This window comes from Lupinus angustifolius, chromosome LG16 (genome assembly GCF_001865875.1).
Source record: "Lupinus angustifolius cultivar Tanjil chromosome LG16, LupAngTanjil_v1.0, whole genome shotgun sequence".
In the NCBI taxonomy this organism is placed as follows: domain Eukaryota; kingdom Viridiplantae; phylum Streptophyta; class Magnoliopsida; order Fabales; family Fabaceae; genus Lupinus; species Lupinus angustifolius.
In genome coordinates this window covers 14,418,718-14,431,859 of record NC_032024.1, presented here as the reverse complement: position 1 = coordinate 14,431,859, position 13,142 = coordinate 14,418,718, and the positions used below count along the sequence as shown (strand labels likewise).

At 35.1% G+C, this 13,142-nt stretch overlaps 1 protein-coding gene across 1 annotated transcript; it reads right to left on the bottom strand.

Annotated features, from left to right (window-relative positions):
• On the bottom strand, nt 6,613-10,222 carry LOC109330281 (receptor protein kinase-like protein ZAR1). Its single transcript, XM_019564423.1, has 2 exons — nt 8,858-10,222; nt 6,613-7,506 (listed from the first exon to the last, which is right to left on the bottom strand). The coding sequence occupies exons 1-2, from the start codon at nt 10,197-10,199 to the stop codon at nt 6,872-6,874; spliced, it is 1,977 nt and encodes a 658-aa protein (XP_019419968.1). The 5' UTR covers nt 10,200-10,222; the 3' UTR covers nt 6,613-6,871.

Here is a 13,142-nt window from a genome sequence, read left to right as displayed (position 1 = left end):
ACATCTTTGTTGTGGCGCCATCACCCTTCTACCTTTAACCATCTTCTTTTATCCTAAACATTTCAATTCGGCCAAATTTCATCTTCAAAAATACCCATCAAAACAAGTGGCTACCATCAAATTCGGATCCGAGAAGGTGATGAATGGAAAACAGCTTTTAAAACTACTTATGGTTTATATGAGTGGCTTGTTATGCCATTTGGGCTAACCAATGCCCCAAGCACTTTCATGCGTTTAATGAATCATGTTTTAAGAGAATTTTTGGGTAAATTTGTGGTGGTTTACTTTGATGATATCTTAATTTACTCCAAAACTTTAGATGAGCATCATGAACATCTAAAGGCTGTTTTGATTGTTTTGAGAAAAGAAAAGTTGTATGCCAATATGGAAAAATGTACTTTTTGTGTGGATCATGTGATTTTTCTTGGGTTTAAAATTAATGCTAATGGGGTCCATGTGGACCAAGAAAAGATTAAGGCCATTCAAGATTGGCCAACTCCCAAAACCGTGACTGAGGTTAGGAGTTTTCATGGATTAGCAAGCTTCTATAGGAGGTTTGTTAAAGATTTTAGCACCTTGGCTTCACCCCTAAATGAACTTGTTAAAAAGAATGTTGTTTTCCATTGGGGTGAAAGACAAGAAGAGGCCTTTAACCAACTTAAGGCCAAACTTACTAGTGCACCTGTTTTATTGCTTCCAAACTTTGCTAAATCTTTTGAGTTAGAATGTGATGCTTCTAACATTGGAATTGGAGCTGTGTTAATGCAGGAAGGTCATCCTATTTCTTATTTCAGTGAGAAGTTAAGTGGGGCAGCCCTTAATTACTCCACCTACGATAAGGAATTGTATGCCTTGGTAAGGGCACTACAAACTTGGCAGCATTACCTACTCTCTAAGGAGTTTGTGATTCATAGTGATCACGAATCCCTTAAGTATCTTAAGGGCCAAGGTAAGTTAAACAAGAGACATGCAAGATGGGTAGAGTTCTTGGAACAATTCCCATATGTGGTGAAACACAAGAAAGGCAAGGCCAATGTGGTGGCCGATGCCCTTTCTAGGAGGCATACTTTGCTTTCCACTTTGGAGACCAAACTATTCGGTCTAGAATGCATAAAGGAGCAATATGGGCATGATAAAGACTTTTCACAAATCTATGCTTCTTGTGTGCATTCGGCCCATAATGGATATTTTAGGCACAATGAATTTTTATTCAAAGAAAAACAATTGTGTGTGCCTAAAAGCTCCATTAGGGATGTTTTGGTAAGGGAATCCCATGAGGGGGGTCTTATGGGGCACTTTGGTGTACAAAAGACTTTAGACATGTTGAAAGAACACTTTTATTGGCCACGTATGAAACAAGACGTGCAAAACTTTTGCGAAAAATGCATAACATGTAAAAAGTCTAAGTCAAGGATCATGCCACATGGCCTTTACACCCCATTAACCGTCCCAGATTCACCTTGGATGGATATATCCATGGACTTTGTTTTGGGGCTGCCCAAGACAAAGAAAGGCAATGATTCAGTCTTTGTGGTTGTTGATAGATTTTCAAAAATGGCACATTTTATTCCATGTAGAAAGATTGATGATGCTAATCATGTTGCTGACTTATTTTTCAGGGAAGTGGTAAGACTCCATGGAATACCACAAAGCATAGTGAGTGATAGGGACGCCAAGTTCCTTAGTCACTTCTGGAGGACCCTGTGGGGGAAGCTTGGCACTAAGCTCCTCTTTTCAACTACTTGCCATCCCCAAACGGATGGGCAAACTGAAGTAGTGAATAGGACTCTTTCCACCCTCTTAAGGACCATAATAAAAAAGAATTTAAGGTCATGGGAGGAGTGTTTACCTCATGTTGAGTTCGCATACAATAGAGCAACTCATAGCACTACTGAATTTTCTCCTTTTGAAATTGTCTATGGTTTTAAGCCACTAACACCTCTTGATTTGTTGCCTATTCCTAATGAATCTATTTTGAAGCACAAGGATGGATGGGCCAAAGCAGAATATGTTCAACAATTACATGAGCAAGTCAAGATTCAAATTGAGAAAAAGAACGCAAGCTATGCAAAACAAGCCAACAAGGGGCGTAAACAAGTGTTATTTGAACCCGGAGATTGGGTTTGGGTACATATGAGGAAGGAAAGGTTTCCTGAACAAAGGAAATCCAAACTTCTTCCAAGAGGAGATGGTCCATTTCGAGTGCTACAAAAAGTCAATGACAATGCCTACAAGCTTGAACTTCCAAGTGAGTATGGTAACATAAGTGCTACTTTTAATGTCTCTGACTTAACTTTTTTTGATGTAGGTGATGGAGACTTAATTTCGAGGTCGAAATCTCTTCAAGAAGGAGGGGATGATGTGAACCCGAATGAACCTAAGGATGAGTTGAGGAATATAGGTGGGCCCATGACAAGGGCAAGAGCCAAACAAGTGAACAATGCACTTAGCCTACTCATTCAAGACATCAAAGGAACTTCCCTAAGCTCAAACCAAGGGAGTCATCTTTTTCATTACATCACTTTACATGTGGGCCAGCATGGGGCAAATAACCCCCAACCCTTTTAATAGGGCACGGCCATGCACTCAAATGGCTAGGACACATTTATGTTGTCCTAAAACATTTTCCATTAGAATTTAATGTGTCTTGTTTGTCTTTAATTTCAGAATAAATGAACTCTATGATTTGCAATCAATATGGTCTTCATTGCACCGTCCAAAATTAAAGCCTAGAGTGGACTCAAGGAGGGTGACCGAATTCAAAATCCAAGGGGGAAGTTGCCGTCCACATTGAAGCCTTTTGCCTTAATTGTGCCGTCCAACTTTAATTCCAACACAAAGAATTAAGTTGCCACCCACAATTAATCCTAGTTGATCCGTGCAATCAAGCATGGAATCATGTGGATTTAATCATGAAGACTTCAACTAAATAAATGGCCACCTTTTCATTCAAAGTGAACCGTGCCCTCTACATGGAATTAAGAGGCTTTAGTCATGAATGCTTCAAACTCATCAATGTGCCGTCCACATTCATTCAAGTGAGTCGTGCCATATACATGGAATCATGAAGACTTCAAGGGAGCCGAATTACCATGAAGACTACCATGAAACCAAGACTTAGCATTAAGGCTTTTCATAGAATTCAAAGTTTTTCATTTATTTGTATTTTGAATTTTTAGGAGTTCCCATAAGGAATTATACTTGGATATTTCGGTTGGAACAATATCACCAACCTTGGATTATGTCCTATAAATGTAAATTCGGATGGGAGAATAAAACAAGTTTTTATTTCGTGTGAGAATACAAGGTTTATACCTTTTGTGTGAGAGTGTCTTCTCCTAACTTCTTGGCTGAACCAAGATTACAAATTCTTATCAAGAACCACGTTCTTGTGGCGAATAGCACCCGACTTATCAACATCTTTGTTGTGGCGCCATCACCCTTCTACCTTTAACCATCTTCTTTTATCCTAAACATTTCAATTCGGCCAAATTTCATCTTCAAAAATACCCATCAAAACCGTGGGCTCCCTTGCACCAAACAAGATAGATTGTTGTAAAAAAAAGGATCTCCTGAAGAGGTTCTCATCAGTTATTGTACAAAAATCTTGACCATTTCTCCATGGAATTAATCTCATTGCTATACATTATTGAGAGTGAAGCTTCATTGTTGTAAAACACACACTACGATGATGTTGTGTGTTTGAGAGAGGTAAGAAGTAGAGTATGAATGAAATGGAGGTAATTGATGGTAGGCAAATGACACATTATAGCGCCATTAAACATCAAGAAAATAAAAGAACCGTTAAAAAATCACTTTTACCCGGTTGCACAAATTTTAAGATAGCAATGAGAATAACAACAATCTTTTGGATGAAGAGCCTATTGGATATGATCTTGCTGAAGATGGGAACAAATTTGAATCACAAGATGAAGAAGAAAATATCCTCATAATATGAAATGTAAATTCATTTGACTTGTCTAATGCATTATTGTGCAAATTCTCCTTTAACATTTTCTCAACCTTCTTATTAGGCCTGGTGGTTTCTTTCTCAACTTATCATAGTGGCTCAAGCACATGTTTCTCTCAGGTCATCATATGTTGAAATGTTGCACTTTTTCTGAGTTTCTTCTTCCATGAGCAAAAGGATAGAAAAGAATGGCATTCCCTTTATCTTCAAAGAAGGAGAATGAAGTTGTAGAAGATTTATCTCCATGTGATTCTCGACAACTTTAGATGCATCATCAACATGAATTAGTGCTCGGTCTTTTGCTCCACGGGTCATGGCAAGTTCTTGCTTATTCCGATGAAACTCCTAAGTGGTAGAGAGAAGAGCAGACACGTCCAAAACATGTTGTCCCCTCACACTTTCAAGGTCTTTCTACCATTCTTCTTCCTTCTTCTATGCAACTTCAATTCTAGACTGTTCCAACTCAACAACTCTGAACTTCAGCAAAGCTTACTAGAAGGAAAGAACAATTGAGAGAATGAATTGCTTAAGCGCAACGGTGGTTACCAAAACCTTCAAGATAAAGGCTTTGGTACCATGTTAGAAATTTAGAAATTCATATCATTCTGATTAATTGAAAAATGAAATCAATACGACTTATTTATAAAAAGGAAAAAGGCTTGTATTCCAAGCAAATGAATCATACAAAGTTAACAAACTAACGACCTAACTTCCTAACCACCTAACCATATTCTTGGTTAATATCTATTCATTCCATCCACATTCTTGGTTACAAAGGGAGTAATGTACATTTAAGGCTCCTATAAATGTAAATTAAATTGTGGAAATAAGAAATTGTGAAATGGAAAAATAGGGATAGATAAATTATAACATGTTGTGAGTTGCAATATATATTGACTTTATATATTATTATAGATATATAAACAATATTATATTTATATATATAATCTTGTACAATATTTTTTTTAAATAAATTAATTATTTTAGTTGTCCAAATGAACCAATCGAGCAGAGTCGAACAATCTGTGAACTTTAGTCAAGCTGAGCTCGGGCCAAAAGAATATTTCGTATTGAATCCGAGTCGAGTTTTGAGTTGAGCAAATCCTTATCAAGTTGAGTTCTGATTCGACTCGTTTCCAAACCTAGTTTTCTACTTGACAGTCTATTTCTCCACTTCTGCAATTATAGGTCATGAGTTTTAGCGGCAATGGTTATGAATATTCACAACATGCCCTTTGTTTTGTTTTCAATTTAAGCATTTGAGCTCAATTTTACATACCCACAACTAATTAAACATACCTTACTATCAAAAAATTTGGTCATTGGGGTTAAGGGTGGAAACAGGTTAGGTCAGACTTTGCCTTAAAGAAATCGAACCTAATAGCATATAGGAGTCTGAACTTAGTCTATTAGCCTATTTACAAAAAGTTCACAGCCTAGGTCTGACCTATTTAAAGGTTTGGTCTCATTTGTTAGTTTGTTTAAAAATCTGCTATACTATATGACCATGAAATAGACCATCATATTTATATCTAAATGAGTTAATAGGCTTACTTTTAGTTAGAATCATCTAACTCTAATAATTAAATAATATTTTATATTAAAATTACACATATATAATAATATTACTTATATTAATAGGCCTAAAATTTAACATATTAAGCTCAATAAGTTTTTTCAAAACATGAGTTTGTTCACCCAAAAAAAAAAGTCTACCTAACCTAGTATGTTATACAGGTCATTTAATAGCCCTCCGGTAAGTTTCCACCTTTAACTCCATCACATCCCACGTCTTTTCTCTCTTTCCCAACTATCTCTTCTCTCTCTCCCACAAACCCAACATTCTCTCAAACATAAACAGAAACACAAACATTATCACTATTTTCAAGCATCGTGACCTTTTTGCTGATGAACTATTATGTGCTCAACAAAGTTTGAATCACGTTATCTAACTATCTAAGTACCCATTGTTTTCTATTTATATTTTTCGTTTTAGGACTTGCATTTCTGCAATCCAACCACGAAGTGTGTTTTTAATGTAATGGGTCTTGCGTTCTGCATTGGACTGAAGAAACCTATTTTTTATTTACTTATACAAGAGAGTCTCGATAGTGGACTTTGTTGACATTTCAAATTTGTCTTGGCGCCTTCCTTATTGGACTGAAGAAACCTATTTTTTATTTACTTTTGTTGACATTTCATTTCATATGCAATATCATCAACTTGTGTTTGCAAATGAAATATATATGTAATGTGAAGTACATGAGACTCTCACCTAGTAATCTAGAGAGTATGGATAACTAGATATATATAATCTTATTCTCGCACGCACAGAGACTACTTATAAGATTTAAACTCACTAAGTCACAAGACAAACAACTCAGTTGCGCCGAATCTCACACGACCCAAATAAATATATCTACTCATACAGAATAACACACGGCTTGACATCTTCTAACAGTTTTTAATATCCTACTACACTTTTGTTTCTTGCAAATATGCTAGAAGCATTTTTTTCTAATGCTTACTAAAACTGTTAATAGATATTGAAACAATAGAATTGATGATGTTGTATATCATTTAGTTAACATAATTTTATACTCAAAGCAATAAAATTGCTACAAGATTGAACTGAGCATAAATTCAAAACCAAGAGGTGCAGGTTATATCTGTAGTAAACCAGATGCAACCGGAAGGTTAATATTAATAAGGATTAATACCTATCAACTTGTGCCATCCCCTGCGATTTAAGGTGAACATGAAATAATCAAACTAGGTTGGGACATAAACCAAAAAGCTACGTCTAATTGTTCCCATGTTACAAAACAACACTACTAAACATACAGAGAAAAAGTAGAGCCACAACAAGAACCAAAACTTTACAAGGTTCTCTCTTGTTTTTCATTGTATTTTGATGCGATCAAGGCTCTCGTACACCGTTCTCATTCTAGGACGCAATTCTGGATCAAGTTCTGTGCAGTTCAGAGCAACATGGAATGCAGCAACAACTTGTTTTTTAGCATAAACCTCAGGCAGAAGTGTTGGGTCTATAATCTCAGACAATGGCTGCTCCTCCTTGAATGCTTTCCTTACAAAACACTCTAGCACCATGTCATCATTTTCAAGTCCAAAATTATGCTGCTTACCGGTCAAAAGTTCCAACAACACTAGACCAAAAGAATACACATCACATTTTTGTGTGAATTTGCCACCAGCCATGCGCACCTCAGGTGCCAAGTAGTAGTTAGAAGCAGTCATGGAACCCATAGCAGAGGATAAGGAAGATTGGTTTGAGTTCTGCCGCTTTGGTGCCAATGTGGTACACTTCGTGGTACCCAAACTAAGTCGAGTTAGTCCAAAACCTGATATGTAAGGACGGAGATCATCATCTAATAAGATTTTTGTTGATTTTAGGTTGCCGTGGACATATTTCCGACCACTGAACTCGTGTATGTACGTCAGGCCCCTTGCCGCTTCTTGAGCAATTTTTAACCTCACTGCCCATGATAATGGTGGCAATGAATTGGAAGGTCCGCCTGCAACCTCAAAACACCATATAGTAAGCAGAAATTCCTTCAAACGGTCCTAACAAGACAGTCACCTCAACCACCAGTAGCAGAATTGTAGATGTTCAACTCAATATAAAAGTTATTTATGTGAAGAGCGTCAACTTTCATAAGAGGTTTTGCATGTTACCTCACATTCTCATAATAACACTACACAAGTTATAGAGTAACAAATCCATTTGCTTTTAAAATTTAGTTTGTAAGATCATAGCTGCGTAGTTAGAATGCTGAACTCATTGCAGATTAAGAACAAAAATCAATTTACTTTGAGGAACACCGCCTCACAAGCAAAGCATAAAGAGCTCCAGTGAAATCAGACTAAAACCACTTGAAGACAATGATCAATTCACAGGTTGTCCATAACCCACCGAGGCAGATCACTAGGGAATGACCATGTTTGCATTTGGACCACGGGAATTCAGTAACTCAAATGGGGTCATACAAAATTATACTTTGTTGTTAAATATATGCATGTATCACAATCACAAAAAAGGTTGGACCACACAAGATACATGGATGAATTCAATTTAAAGCCCAAAGACACCAAAGGTTCACCAGCATAAAGTTAAAACACATTGATCATGAACAGAAGGCATGACATGAAAAAGGGGTTTCAGTCCTCAAGTGCAGAGGCACAATTCACTAGTGGACAAACACAGCAATGGCCCCCAAAATATGTAGTACAAAATACAAACCACCAAAAGAAAAGGAAAAGTAAAACCACATGTGAAAGTTGTAACAGATAAAAGTTTTATCCACCAACTCTTGCCTACACGTACAATCATCATGATGTCAATCACATTGTGACACTATTTACTCTTATAAAGTAAAAACTACACTTTGAACTCATTACATTGTTGTCATCATCAATGCTCACTCATAATTTCATAAAGCTTATTGCACATCTAATATATGCAGATATCATCAAACTTGGTTTATGTGACACAATCATGTCGTAAGTATACCGAAAATAAGATGGACCAGCTGTAAAAATTGTACAGATAGGAGTTAATGTGTTTGTAAATTACATTATTCCTCATAATTAGTGGCATGCTATCATTTACGTAAGATTAGTATTATTTGAAGAAACTGATTCAAACAACTTCTCGCCACAGCCGGATAGATTATGAGGAAAAAGAATGCACAAAAAGTTCCCATACTAAGTCTTGTGCAACTACATTAAGCAGAAAATTTAATCAAGCAAACACTGATTACACATTAAGAAGTGACAATTAACAAAGCATATTATAGAGAAAAGCATAAACTTTAGATTATGGTATTATTAAAATGGTGATTTAGTTAAGAGACAAAGAATTAATACCATGTAAAGCAGTTGACAAACTTCCATTTCTGATGAAATCAGTGATAATCAATTTCTCATCATGTGCAAAGTAATAAGCTCTCAAAGGCACAACATTAGGGTGACGAATCCTTGCAATTGCTTCCACCTCAGACTCAAACTCCTTGAACCGCCAAGTGGCATCGTCGCCCTCGCTGAGTCGCCGCACGGCCACCACCGTAGCCGATGCAGCACCTCCCAACCCTTTTCCGGCACCGACAACCTTATACACAATCCCACTCCTACTCTTCCCAACAACATAAGCAGATGCTCTCAACAAATCCTCCAACTCTAACCCAAATCCTTCATCAATCACAACGAATTTACCATTTTGCCCTTCTCCTCCTAAATCATTACCAACCCCAATTTCCAACTTCCCTTTCCGCAAATTACCCTCCTCCAACGCGTTCAACCTCCGCCGGAAAATCCATAGTGACAACGAAACAACCGCAACGAATAACGAGATTCCAGAGATCACCGCAACCGCAACAGAACCACCACGACCGCCACTGCCACCAGTTCCTTTCTCCTCTTCGCCACCGGAACTCACAGCTTTCGGATTTTGAGGCTCATATTGTGTACTCGTAACAATGCCGGGTGGTTTCTCAGCTTCAGGACACGCGTTCTGCAGAGGGAAACCACAGAGGCCAGGGTTACCGGAGAACGCCGTGGGGCCCTGGTTCAGCAGCGACCCAACCTGAGGGATTTTTCCGGTGAGGTTATTATACCGGAGATCAATACTCACAGCCACCGGAAGCTTCCCCAGTGACGCCGGAACTCCGCCGGAGAAATGGTTAAACGATAAATTCAGTGTTCCGACGAGTCCGATTAGTTCAGATAGCGATTCCGGTAGCGAACCGGTGAGAGAATTTGAGGAAATGTCCACGTGGCGGAGTAACCGTAGAGAGTGAATTTCTGAAGGAATGAAACCAGAGAGAGAATTATGAGAGAGATCCAAAACGACAAGGTTTGTTGCGTTGAAGAGATTAATAGGGATTGAGTTTGAGAAATTATTGTGAGGAAGAGAGAGACGTTTGAGTGAAGTTAAGAGACCGAGTTCGGAAGGGAGGTAACCCGTTAATGAGTTGTTAGGGAGAGCGAGTTGGGTGACTCGGTTTTGGAAGCAAACGACGCCGTTCCAGTTGCATGGAGTTGGATCTGTTTGGGACCAGGTTTTGAGAGCACCGTTTGGGTCGAAGGTTATAGCGGATTTGAGGGCTAGAAGGGAAAGACCATCAGAGTTTAGAGAGAAAGTGGAAGGAAAGAAAAATAAGAGGAAAATGTGAAGTAGTAATAGAAATAGAAAATGATGATGATGATGCATTTTGTGTTTTTGGAGGAACAGAGAATGTTTAAGAATGTTCGTAGTGTAACAGAGAGTGTGCCTATGTTGTTTTCATATTTTGTTTTAGCAACGAGGAATTGCTGAGAATGTTTGAAGTTGAAGTAGAAGTGTGGAAATAGAAGGTGGTGGTGTTGATGGGGTTTTTGAATTTGGTTTAGTTCTCGAGGTGAATAGGCAAGCTATGAAGTTTAAATTTTCTGATTATGCTGTCCTATGCATCTTGTCTTTTAACCGGAAATAAAATATATAAATCATTATATTCCTTTTTTCTATTTATAAGTTGTTTCTAGCATAATATAATATAATTTAATTGTTATGGTTAAAATGATCTACTTAAAAGAAAGTATGTTATTCTATTTAAATGTAGATATAATAATTTATTTTAAATTAGTCTTTAAACAGACCAATAGATTTTTAAATAAGTTTGATTTAGGTTTTAAACTTTTTTAAATAGGTTAGACTCAAACTCTTATATAATATATAGGCAGTATATATTGAAAGTAAGATCATGACATTAAACCTGAATATATATATTAAGTAATTTATTTTCTTATTTAAGAAAACTACAATGTTTATAAGCTGTTATCACTTCATTGCTTATCTATCTATTATTACATTAGTTTCATTATCCCACTCTTAAAATGTCACTCATTTACTTCAAAGTTCAAAGTGTATTATCAATATATTCAATCTTTGGTTTTGAAAGTTCCGCCCCTTTAGATATTAAGAAGGGCAATTTAGAAAAAATTAAATAAGATTAAGGTTGTGTAACACTCTTAATATGTGTTTGTAATTATTATTTATTATATTTAAGTGAAGAAGTATTGTGGATTAGTTACCAAAATATATAATATGATAAACATATGCACAAATCAACTGAAATGTAAAATGAGTAATTATATCATTACATTATTTATCTAAATTAGTATAAATAAATTGAAATTAATTAACTATTACTATATCAAATAAACATAGTAAATAATAAAGAGTATATGCCCATAGAATAAAAGTTTTCACATTATCAACATATGATATATCATATGAATGTAATTATCATTGACTATTAAAAAAGAATATTGATAAGTAACAAATGATGTACCACCTAAAAAACTTTACACTAACAATACATGAATATTAAACTCTTAAAATCGTAGACAAAAATAACATTCTTATTCAAATCTTATCGATTAACCAGTGAGGCGTTACTCTACCGAGGTAAGACATCATTAGATCATCATGTATGGTGCTAAGCCGATTATTGGAACTAACAATTGTTGTGAAAGATATGTACACACATGTAAAGAAAAACAGTTCCTTACAAATGAAGTAATAAAATATCATTCATTATACTAAAAAAAAATCTTAATAAATGTAGATCAAGTCAAAATAATGCTCCAATGATCTATTTGCTCAACCATTATGGTGCTACCTTTTCAATGCTACCACAACCATCATCACACTAGTACCAATAATATTATCATACCAATGTTATTATTATCTAGTGGATACCACATACTCCACAAAATAAAAACTTATCCTACTCATATTCTTATCATATATAAGCCACCAAAGTGGCCTAAAATTCACCATATTTTTAAACTCAATTTCATTCTTAAAATGTTCTACTATATGTTTTTTTATAGCTCATCTTTATCTCAGTGGAGTCTTTCAATAGATGTTTTGATCATCTTTTCCATTACATAGAAAAAGTGAGCCACAATGTTTAGATGCAAGATAGGACCATGCTTCATAATATTCGAAAGTTGTTCCAGTTTATTGTTTATTAGATTAATATTTATAATTTTGAATTTCATAATTCCAAGTATTATTTTCTTTTTCTCTATTCATAATTTTGACTTCCAATTAAAAAAAGGTCAACCTAAATATTTATGATTTGGCATATATCAGATTAAGATTCAACTTCTTACATCCCAAATTTTAATTTTCAGACCCCATAGTTGTTGTATGGTTTTACACCGAAAGCAATTTTTCACACTTTCATATGGTGTCTCATATGGAAGACTTTTTCTACGTTTTTTAATATGGAAGGTTTCCATTATTGTGTAGAATCACATGGAAGTATTATTACGAGTAGTTTCATACATAAATGCAACAAAAAAAACTCCGATATAGTTCTATACAAAAGTTTGAGGTATAAAATTAGGAGAACATTAAAAAATGTATATAGTAGTTAAGATAGTACAAAAAGAAGATTTAATTTGAAAAATAATGTATTTAACACAACAAAAACCAGTAAACTTAAATTTAAATATACATTTTTCCTAGTTGTTTTGCTTAACAAGACCATAAAAAATTAAAATTATGATGATAATGAAATTGTCCAATAAATTAAATGATTTAATGATATCACATCTATCTATATCTATACTATTATTTATATTATTAATAAAGCCAAATCAAGTAATAATTATCACCGTGACATAATTTTTATATTCCAAATTTATCTTTTGTAACATCTCTCATTAATAACTATTATAAACTTCCACACATTACTTGATTACTTCTATTGCTTTCATTTTTATATTAATATATCATTAATCTTTCACACATTCTCTTATTTATATGTTTACTCTCTAATGAGTTAATATATTGTATTTATTATATTTAAATTAGTTTTTCTTAGATAATATAACATGAAGATGATATATTCTATATAAAAAAATAAGAATGTAGGTCAATCGGCAAAAGGTGTTGGTCGACATGCTAGTAATTATAAACACCAATAAAACAACGCTTTAGTTATGTAAGGCTTTACTATATCCCCAAATAAATTAAAAGATAAAATATTTATATGAGCGACACTTATTGGGAGAGACAATATCACATTATTTCATCATCCATAGGGTGATGGACTATTTGTTATTAAAAAAACATAATTATAAACAGGTTAATTTGGAAGGC